The sequence below is a fragment of the Passer domesticus genome, chromosome 10 (genome assembly GCF_036417665.1).
Source record: "Passer domesticus isolate bPasDom1 chromosome 10, bPasDom1.hap1, whole genome shotgun sequence".
In the NCBI taxonomy this organism is placed as follows: Eukaryota; Metazoa; Chordata; class Aves; order Passeriformes; family Passeridae; genus Passer; species Passer domesticus.
Genome location: NC_087483.1, coordinates 37,712,342 through 37,723,215, shown reverse-complemented (window position 1 = coordinate 37,723,215; position 10,874 = coordinate 37,712,342). Strand labels below are relative to the sequence as shown.

Here is a 10,874-nt window from a genome sequence, read left to right as displayed (position 1 = left end):
ACATTTAATTCAACATACCAGAAGCAATTTTCTCACTCTCTTTAGCATTTTATTTGCTTATAAATACAAGTCAATACCACAAGATGGCACTTTCTTACTTGCAACACACACTATTATAAACACTTACCCTCTTCAAATGTTCCCAGAATTTTACGACATGTAACTTCTCAGTGGTTCTGAAACATTTAAAAAAGCAAACCTTCTACAAACTGCATTTGTGTTTGATGTATATTAAATGAGGTCAGGTAATTAAATTCAAAAAAAGGAATTTATAAATATTTCAGATAAGAAAATTTAAATACAAAAGCAGAGTTTGTTTTAATTAAACTGAATAACAATTTAAACTGGTCATAATGTATCTACATGGTTTAATTTAATTTAAAATCCTTTTTAAACAATCAAATCCTCTAGCCATTCATCAAAACACCTATCTACTCAGCTCTTTAGAAAATATTCTTGGTTAAGAAACCACCTATGCTTTTTCATAACAATCCTTATTCTGTCCTGTAGGTGGAAATGAAGCAAAATCATATTCCAGACTAGAAAACAGGATAAGAAGGAAGAAACTTTAAAAAACCTGGTAACTTCAGACACTTCAACTCATTCTTCCTTGCATTTCTCAAAATACATGATCTGGTTTTAAAGTCTTTGAACGAAATGTAAACACTAGAAAACTCATTGTTGAAGTATGTGAAGAATAAAGAACCCTGCACTAATATAGTGCATAATGATGCTGTGTCAAACTTGTCATTTACAGTAAATGTCACAATTTCCTTGGGATTGTCATGCCTTTTTTTTTATCTAATTCCTTTTGATGTCTGTCGATTCTCTCTTTTTTTGTTATTCCCATTGTTCAACAGGAAGGGATGTAGTTTCTGTTCTCTTCAGAAAAGTTTCACAAGATCCAAGTTTTTTACTCTTTTTTTTTTTTGACAAAGAGGTGGCAAAATTTTCAGCTTGCAATACTTCTGTTCTGCCCAGGATATTATACATCAGGAGATTCCTCAAAAAACTGAGAAGTCGGAGAGTTCCAAAAAAGAAAGCAGTTAAGGCAGTCGATGTCTACATTTGGATTTCTTGTTTATGTTACATATCAATGTCTCCATCATAGGCCAGGGTTAGAGGCTTCTGCTGTGGTGGAGGGCTTTGATGCTGCTTCGTTTTTTTGCTGCAAGAAAAGCATGTCAGGAGACAAAATTATAAACTGCAACCAGCTCGAAACATCATTAATCCCCAAACTTCAATTTAAAAAATCAACTTTCCACAGTGGCTACTGAATGCTGTAACTGGGGGGCACCACATGGCCCCTCTGGTGCTTTCATGTGTGTGGCATGGACACAGCCTGCCAGAAAGGGGCAGCCAGCTGTGCTCCCCATCTGCAGAGGAAATAAAGCACATTCGTCTCCCATGTCTTCTCACAGCTGACAAAACAAGGAGCAGCTCGCAGAAAAATTGGAACATGAACTGTCTGGGAGTGGGATATTCTCATTTTTCTCTGGTGCGGTATTGAAGCAACAATTATTATTATTGAGAAATGCATTTCCTCAGCAGCCTCCAAGTGATGGAGAAGTGTGTAATGTTATTTAAAAAATTCTCTGTATCCTCTGCTGTGAAGCTACAGAGAAATGGAGCTACATGGCTTGGAAAATAAGGGAGCTGCAGCTCCTAAGCTGTTGTTTGAGCTTTTAACCCTTGAAAGAGAATGAGAGAAAGACTGAGAGAGGGAAAGGGAATAAACTGTTGGATGAAAGCAGGCAGTGATGCTGTCAGGCCATGGCTGTGACTCTCTGGTTGCCTGCCCTGACTGGCCAGGGCTTGGGCCAGCTTGCAATGTGAATGTTTGTAAGTTCAGGCCAAATCCTTGGGAATTGCAGGACACCCGGATGCTTCCCCCTGCTCCCTTTCTGGGGATGTCCTCCCAATGGCAGTGCCTTTGCAGGTACTCAAAGCAGGGAGGGCAAGGCCAGCTCTGCCAGGGCTCACCTCCCCTGCAGGAGGGCAGACACCCCTCACCCCCAGAGCCCCTGGACCAAGGTGCAGACCTGGTACCCTGTCCTTAGCAATGGCTGGTAAGAGCAGCTTTAGACACAGGACATGTTTTCACTGGATGTATTCACTGCAAAAACCTATTTAGGGATTTTCTGAGCTGTAGCGAACAGCCAAGAAACCACAATTAACACCAAGAGACCCAATCTCCCTCGAACTCTTAAGCCATCTCTGAATCCATTTATCTTCCTGGCATGCACAGCCCTGGCAGCAGCAAGCTCACAAGGTAATAATGCACTGTGGGAAAAATAATTTCTTTTGTTTATTTTAAACAACCATTTCATCAGACGCCTCCTACTTCTTTTACTGTGGGAGATAAAAATTCCATAGCACCCTTTTCTCCTCCATTCATGATTTCATAGATCTCTATTGTATTCCCACATCAAACATAATTTTTCAATTGAATGTCCCTATTCTACTTAGTCCTTCCTTGAGCAGAAGCCAGCTCCTTGTTCCAATCACTCTCCTTGCCTTTCTTCAGTTTTACTTCATCTTTTTTTTGAAGAATACAATAAAACCCCTTTCTAATACCAGCAGAAGTCTGAATAAATATAAGGGCCTATTGATAACCAAAAATAATTCTTTCCCTGCATGGCCACCAAACTTCTTCACAATAACAGCTGTTAACATTTACAGTTTGGAGAGTTTTAATTACTCTGAAGCAGGGGCCAAAGGAAGGCACTCAGGCAGTCCAGCCTCCATCCTTTCCTGAAGGCTTGACCATTAAATGCCTGCAGTGCAGTGTTGTGGTGTCTTTAGGATTGTTTAAATAAAAGCAAACTAGCTATTATTTAAGGACAGAATACCTGCCATACTCACCACATCAGGTAGGATGTAAAAATCAGGAAAACAATGATGAAGAACCCTCCAGCTGATACTCCATATACCCATATCTTCAGTTTACCATCTGTTGGAAGACAAGGAAGAAGGACAGAGGTAGAAGAGGAGAGAATAAAAAAACTTTATTCTAAAATACACAAAGTTTTAAGAGATCAATTAAAGAGAAATTAGTATCAGCATTGATGGGGAACACAGCAGGGACTGGCTGGGAGTAATTAATAAACCTCATATTTTTGATAGGAAGATTTCTGAAAAAATCCCTAATTTTAAAGACAAAACTTTAATGGAAAGGGGCACAGGATAACTGGGGTACATTCCCTCCAGAGCCCAGTGGCTGCTCTGGCAGAGGCAGTTCAATGCTGAGCTGACCCAGACAGCCACAGACAACACCTGATGTGTTTAGCTGAGGGCTCAGAAGGGATGGGATTGTTCTCTATAAATACTTGGGGGTCAGTTGGGGTAAACACCAGCAAGCACATGTGGAAAAGCTGCTTAGAACTGGGAAACACTTGGGCAACAAAAGGGAATAAATTCAGCTTGGAATAAAAACAAGAATAGGCTTTGTAAGAGTAAGAGGGATAAAGCTGGGAAAGAGCTTTCTGTTTGGGCCACAGAGCAGCAGACAAAACTGGCTTTAAGACAAGGTGAGGCTGTGGATTGGGCTCTGTGGGCTGCAGTGACCCAGGAGCCCTGCAGGAACCCCTCCATGCACACGTGGGCTTGAGTCTGTTCCAACATTCCCTTGTCTCAGAACACTTCACTTGGACAGGTCCTTAATTACAAGCTTTGCATTAATAATAACAGCAATTTTTGCAAGATCAATATTTCTGTTCCTCGCTCTGTTTGTGGCTGCACAGCTTTCCTTGCAGGGAGCAGGTTTGGTACTTTTCCACAGAGCAGCAGCAGTCTGAGCTGATTCACATCAGCAGAGCTGCAAATACACACTGGAGGCAGGAACAGGAACCTGTGCCGTGCCCACAGACACGGTTTGACAGAGGCCATTTCAAATTCAGTCAAGTGAGAGGGACAATCACTGAGCCTGGTTTTCATTTTATGTTTGAATGACAAATTTTTTCAAAGGGAAACACATTTAATCAGATCCCACTCTTTCTCATTTTTCTTCCAGACTTTAGGGAAAGGCTAGGTACTTCTCACAGATTTTTTCTGCTCCTCAAACCACTTGCAGACTGTCTCCCATGTGAGAAGAGCTCTGTTCATCAGGACTGGCTTGGCTTGTTTGAGCTCTTTTGCTGAAGTCTAGGTATGAAATTTGTTGCCCTCTCATCTGGAGATGGCCAAGAAATACTTAGCAATCCTGCAAAGGGCCTGTCACAGCCCCATAAAGGCATCACAGCATGTCTGCTGTGAAGGCAGCTCTGCTCTCCATCCCCAGCAGAAAGGCACTGGACCATGTCATCTGACAATTTAAACAATGCTATTTAAATTGCCTCTCAAGTCAAAGAAAAGTTTCTGTACCTGAACTCTGGCCTCTCAGAGTGCAGTTAAGAGAGGAAAAACACAGCCTGATGTGAAATCAGTTCTGTGCACTCCTGTAGAGCGTTTACAGAAGAACAAAAACATCCACCTCATTTAATCAAAATAAAATTAGTGTCCCAAACTGTAAATGGAAAGGGAAACCACAGATAAGTTGAAGAAGGCACAGATACATTGATTGACCAACACAATGTCAAGGAGTGTGGTGCTGCAGGGTGTGAAATGCCATCCATACAGGCAGCTCTCACCACAGACGTGCTATCAAGAGCAGAACAGGGAGGTAACAGTGGTTTCCTGGCTCAGCCAGCAGTGACCACTGCAAATCCCCAGACTAGTGAGCCTGAGAGCCTCTTTGAGGGGAGCAATTACACATTTTGTCATGAAGTTAGACAAAGGGAAGGGTTTTGAAGAGCACCAGCCTTGAGCTGGGGTCTGAAGAGCACACACAGACTGAAGAGTTACCTGCAGGGTGCCACGGGGCTGGTGATACACTTAGCACACATGGGGCACCTTTATTCCCTTCCCATATATTGTTTCTGTAACATTTCTGCTGTAAATTAGGCAACACCATGTTCTGTAAAAGTGCCTCAGTCACTATTTCTGTTGCAGACCTTGGGTGAGAGTTGGCTCACAAGTGCTGCACTGAGGTAAAGCTCTCCAGAAGCTTTTAGTGCTGCAGACTCAAATGCTGGTTTAAAAAGGGAGGACTGCAGCATCTACCTACATCTCCCTCCCTTTTCTAACCCCATAAAGGTACCAGGCAAAGAGAGGATACCAAGTAAGACAGCCTGCAGAGAGCCAGGGGTGTTGACAAAAAGGCAATTAACCCCACACCCGTGACTCAAAGTGCAGGTGAACTGTGTGGGTGAACTGGATGAAGGGCTTGATCGAAAAGCAGCCAACTTTAAAAGGCTTTGGACTGAGCTCTGTGAGCCCAGAGACTGTCAACGCAAAGGTTAACCACTGTCTGCAAATCAAATATGTAAATGTAACATTCAAAGTGTGATCACATGTATCAGACAGAATTACGGCTCCCTGAATCCCCTAACAGAACCTTTCCCTACATGTTTTCTAAAGTCTTGTGTTCATTAGGAACTAATTGCAAACAAATGCAATGTCAGGTACCTGAGGAGGGAGAGGAACTGCACTGCCAGTATTTTATAACACAAGAACAGATGCATTTCAGTTGTGCCTGACACATTTGCTTCCCATTTTTAAAGTCCTATTTGCATTGCAGAAATTTGTTTTGAATGAATTCATCTTCAAAACAACAGTCATAATGAGAACCAGATATTAGAGCAATGGACCAGTCTGGACACAAGCAGTCTGGGAAGGATTTTGTGCTATGGATGTTAAAGATCTACCTGGGATGAGCTGCTTGGGCACAGCAGCTTGTCTGCCTTTGTGGGATGCTTTTAATGTTGTAACTTCAACCCTCAAGACTAAACTGTACACTTTCTACCCTGTTCTTTTCATATATTTTTGAAATATGGCAAGAAACAACCAATGTTTTCTTTAATGAAATCTTAAGCACTTTCTGGTCTGAAACTTCTGAAGCACTAGTGATCAATATCTTTCCTAGGCCAAACATATTACTTCCAGAAACATCATCAGATAATAGTTCTAAACATCCCCCCAAATCACATATGAGCATACTTTTGCAAAGTATTATTGCTTCATTCTGTCTTTGCTATCTCTCAACATAAGAGATTGTGATTCCTCTGTACAGGCACAAAGGCATGAAAGACAGCACACGAGCTGGGAACTGGGAGGTCGCTCTGCAGCTCCCAGACACAATCTCTGATGCTATCACCTACAAAGCTTGTGCCTTTCTTCCACAGAAACCTTCTAAAGACAATCTATTCCATTCATATTTAAGTTTTTCACCTGGATTAAAAGGTTGAATAGACCATCCTTTGAAAATGTCATGCATTTTGGAGTTGACAGGTTTATTTTTTCCGGCAATGGTCTTAACATCAGCTTTCTTATCTTCTAAACCTGGTACCTTCACGCAGTAATCCAGGAGCCCATTTGATCTCATTACTTCTGTATATCCCCGCTCACAGCCGCAGACTCCTCTCTGGGAGATAAAAGGGAATTCAGCATGAAACCAAGCAGTGCCCTCTCACACAACAGTGCACACTGTAGGGAAAGCTTGAACAACCTGCACACGCAAATTCACCAGCACCACACCAAACCAGCCAGGAACTGGTACCTGCAAGCCCGTTTCAGTTCAAAAAAGTCCAAATATATTTGGGGAATTGGTTGAAAAAGAGTCAGTAATTACAGAGAAGTCCAACATATAAACATTTTCATCCCAACAGGCTTAACAAAAGGAATCTGTGGCAAACTCCTCTTGCAAGTAACAATTTTCCCACTGACCCTGCTAGGCAATAGAACAGACAAACCAAAACCAATCCTCCTGCAGACCCAAACCTTCCTCACATGTTTCCACTCCTGTGTTTCACAAAGCTATCTAAAATGAAGCTTTCTTATGACCAAATATCCATTACCCTGGATCAGATTAAGCAGTTTCTTCAAGAGGTTTTTTATAAGTCTATGGTTTGCTAAATAGATACTCAGTTTTCTGGATTTCTATTTTAAAATGGCTTTTTAATATTGTTTTCCTTTGCTCATTGTCTTATATCTACAATGTCTGTCTGAGGGTCTGATATTCTTGATCTGAACATCTGATTGATGCTCCTTTATCTCCTCCTTTACAGAAGTTTTGAACAGTCCCTTTTCTACAGAACAGTACAACAGCACTCAATTAAAATTAAACCAAGAGTTTCAATTTTAAAATTAAAACCAAAACCCCTCCACAGAACAACCCCAAACTTGCAACACCACATCATTTGTGCAGGTTCATGGTTTTCTTTCAGGATGAAATTCCCACAACATCCTCGAGGTGGTACCACGGACAAACTAAACTATTTTCTATGTCCTGGAATGCAATCTAAGATGCGATCTGATTAAATCTCACAGAGTTAATTTCCCAGCCCTGTTCTGCAGCGAGCAGTTACCTGTGTGCAGTAGGAGAAGGGTTTTCTGCACGGCGGGCTGCAGTGCCGGACTTCGGCAGGTTTTGTCCGAAGGGGACACCCTCCTGCAAAAGAAAACACTGAGTGCCTTCCAGGGCAAGTTTCAAAATGTTTTTGTCTTAGATCACCACAGTGCAAGAAGTGCTTGCCTGCTTATTTTATATAGTTAAATACTAGTCTATTAAGCACATTAACATAATATCTGCAGGCATCGCATTAATTAATTTGCCTTAACAAGGCAGGGAATTATTATCATACCCATCTTGTTAATGGAGAACAGAGATATACAGATTTAAGCAATTTGCCATTGGCCACATAGGAAGTTGGGGACAGAATCCTGAATTAGATGCAGATCTTCTGTGTCCTCATTAATGGCTTATCTACATAAAAAGACATAATCCACATAACGCCCTTGCCCATCCTCACTTGGGAAAGCCTGTACTTCTATAGGAATAAAAACATGTTAATGAGTTCTTAAATACTTGGCAACCTTTGCACATAAGACTTTTGTTATTATCCTAACCAGTCATTATAAATAGAACTAGACATGAACATCTGCGTTTTCATTTCTACTCTCTCCTCATTTACCCTGTGCATATTGAAAGAGATCCCATGGATATGCAGCCCTACTGCCTTTGTCAATCTCACGGAGCTTCAAAGTTCTGACCATGAATTCCCCTTTTCATCCTTCACAGGCAGAATTTGTAGGTCACAGCAACAGCAGGAATCTCACAGTTTGAATGATTTGAGACTCCTGTGTTTTGAAAAGAAGAGGAGGTACAGAAGAAGGGGTCTCTACCAGGCGTGTGATGCTCTCTTCTGCTCTTCACAGCCACAGGAAGGTTGAGCTGAGGGCTGTGCAAGCCAGCCCAGGCAGCCCTTTAGTATGTGTGCACTCATTTCTTCCCATGACCAGCCAGACAGAAAGGGCAATTAGCCCAAACACTCCTGTGCAATACATGTGTGATGCTGAGCTGACAGCTAGGCTGGGGAGCTCCCACCTGTCCTTCCTACACACAAAAATCCAAACTGAAATTCTGGAAGACTGAAGAAGGATGCCCAACTCCCTCTGAGCAACAGATGCAGAAGCAGAAAAGCCTCTGTGGAGGCATTTCACTCCCAAGTGTGCGAGGCCATGTGGGGACATTACCTGTGACATTCATTCCGTCCGAGCGCTGACACCACACCGTGCGCACGTTGTCCTGCCAAAGGCTGGTCTGCCACAGGTACTCGTAACACTTCCCTCCTGCAACACCAACACCAGTTACCCCTCACCTTGCAAGCAGCCCAGAACAAACTCCTGCTGGGCAGGGAGCAGCGCTGTGGCCGAGCTACCTGAGCAGGGCCGTGTCTCCATCTCCTGTCCCGAGCAGCTCTCCCGGTTCTCCGCAGCCTGCACGATGAAGGCCCTGGATCGGGACTGGCGCCCGCTGCTCTCAAAGCTCCTGCCACTGATGCAGGTGAGCTCACAGGAGCTCCACTCTGACCACTCTGTCAGGTGGCAGTCGCCTGCATGTTGAAACAAGAAATCACAGGTTTTCAAAAAGAATTAGCCTTGAAAGATAATGATAAGGATAAGGCTAACCTAAGCATACAACAGCTTTAATATCTCTCTGGGATATCTCTCAGTAGTAAACAATATTTGGATTTTCTGCTTCATGGGGTATCTCATTTTCTCAAGAAACAAAGGAAGCCTTTCTTAGATGGTCTAGAAACAGCAGACTGAGCATTTACCTGATCTGCTGAAGCACAGATTTGTGCTACAAGGCCTGACAGTACTCAGAACTACAGGAGCATGTCCACCTCAGACAGCTACCACAGGCAGAAAATTCACTGTGACCTTCCAAAGCCTTTACCTGGGCAAGGCACAGAGCAGGGTAACTGCAGCACACTTTCCTTCGATGGTAGCTCACCACATAATGCATTTTCTACTGGTTTGGATGTAGCAGAAACTGATGCATCATGCACTACACAGGTGAGGTTGCGGACTTGCAATCCATCTCCACACTGTCCACCCTACAGGATGGTGAAAGGGAACAGAGGCACACATCAATGACATTAGCAAATGACAGAAGAAACACAGTTGATTCTATATGAAAAGTCTTCAAAGATACAAATTTGGTCTGCAACAGTATCCCCAGTTATGAGAAGATAGATGGAGATCTCTTCTGTACCTCTCCACAGAAGCTTGGAGGCAGGGGCAGGGCCACACATGAAAGTGTATTATTATCAAAGGTGTGGAAGAGGATACATTCATAAAGGATTCATACCACCTTTGAGGTCTACCCTTCATGCCTTTTACTGAAATTAATGAATTTCCCGATTCTTAATTAGTGCCAAATTAGATGAGCACAGACATTTTGGGCTTCTCTTAAGAAGCCAAGAGCAGGGCTTGCCCATAAGGAAAAGACATTTCTTCTGCCCTCTTTGATGATACAGCCCAAGAAGAGCACTCTCATGATTTAAACCCTGCAACAGCAAAAATCCTTACTGCACTGTGGGCTGTCTGTGTCATGTTCTAAAGGGAGTGACCAGATCTAGAGCAGAAAACACAAATTTATGTCACACACTCTACTGAAACACCGACCCAAGTCAGCCAACACCTGTCAGCACTAAACTCCACCTGAAAAAGAAAAAGGAGGCTTCATCTGGGCCACTCCATGCTCATCATCCCAGTCCTGAAATACCCAGGCATACACCAAACTACTGAAGAGGACATCCTTTAGCAGAAAATCAATATTCCTTGGCTAAAGTCATGATCAAGGGCTGAGGGTGCTCTGAGAGATGAAGCACTGAGGCTATTTCTAGAGAGTGGAATTGTTTCATTCCCATCAGATGAAGAGCTGTGGTGCTGTGGAGGTGCCTCATGTCTGCATGATGCCTTATGAACACGCGCCTGAAGCCTCGTGGAAACAGCACTTTAGAAAAATTCAGTAAACAAAACTCAAGAAGAAGGAAGAAACATTGCCTTTATATAACCAAGGGAAATGCTCCTTTGGATTTCTTGGCAGTGGATTCTTTTAAAATAATGGACTTCATCTGCAGAACAGAATGGTTCCTACTGAGTGCATTCATCCAGCAGCAGGTTTGCTAGCAGGAATTCAAGAACGCCTCTCCTGCACACACCTGGCAGCTTTTGCATTCTCTCCCTCCCTTCTGCTGCAGATCCACAATAAAAGGAGCATAACTGGCTGGATTTAGAGCAGCTGCTAATCTAACGCATCTTAAAGAAGTATTAGTGTAGATTTACTGTATGCAGCCAGATTCCAAGTTTTTAACAGTGTTTCCCTTTAGTCACTGTGTAACTTACTGTCTTAAATTACTGTTTCGCTGCTGAAACTTCTGCTGTGGTCTGAGATTAATGGTGTGTGAAAAACTCATGCAGCTGTCCACTGGGTTAGAGTGCTTAGAAATGGCTGGTGGGAACAGAAGATGAAGGGAGAATATTCTTGA

The 10,874-nt window shown here is 42.8% G+C and overlaps 1 protein-coding gene across 5 annotated transcripts in view; it reads right to left on the bottom strand.

Moving 5' to 3' along the window:
* Positions 1 to 830: 830 nt before the first annotated feature.
* Positions 831 to 10,874, bottom strand: part of THSD7B (thrombospondin type 1 domain containing 7B) — a 490,174-nt gene continuing 480,130 nt past the window's right edge. For 3 of the 5 annotated variants that reach the window (XM_064435254.1, XM_064435252.1, XM_064435253.1), the window contains 7 exons: positions 9,278 to 9,437; positions 8,757 to 8,930; positions 8,572 to 8,667; positions 7,404 to 7,486; positions 6,268 to 6,460; positions 2,866 to 2,953; positions 831 to 1,168 (listed from right to left, as the gene is read on the bottom strand). In XM_064435254.1, the coding sequence (XP_064291324.1) occupies positions 1,087 to 1,168; positions 2,866 to 2,953; positions 6,268 to 6,460; positions 7,404 to 7,486; positions 8,572 to 8,667; positions 8,757 to 8,930; positions 9,278 to 9,437 (876 nt within the window). In that variant the 3' untranslated portion in view covers positions 831 to 1,086. Of the gene's footprint in view, positions 1,169 to 2,865; positions 2,954 to 6,267; positions 6,461 to 7,403; positions 7,487 to 8,571; positions 8,668 to 8,756; positions 8,931 to 9,277; positions 9,438 to 10,874 lie in introns of those variants that run through there. The other 2 variants (XR_010369499.1, XR_010369500.1) reach the window with 2 other exon arrangements.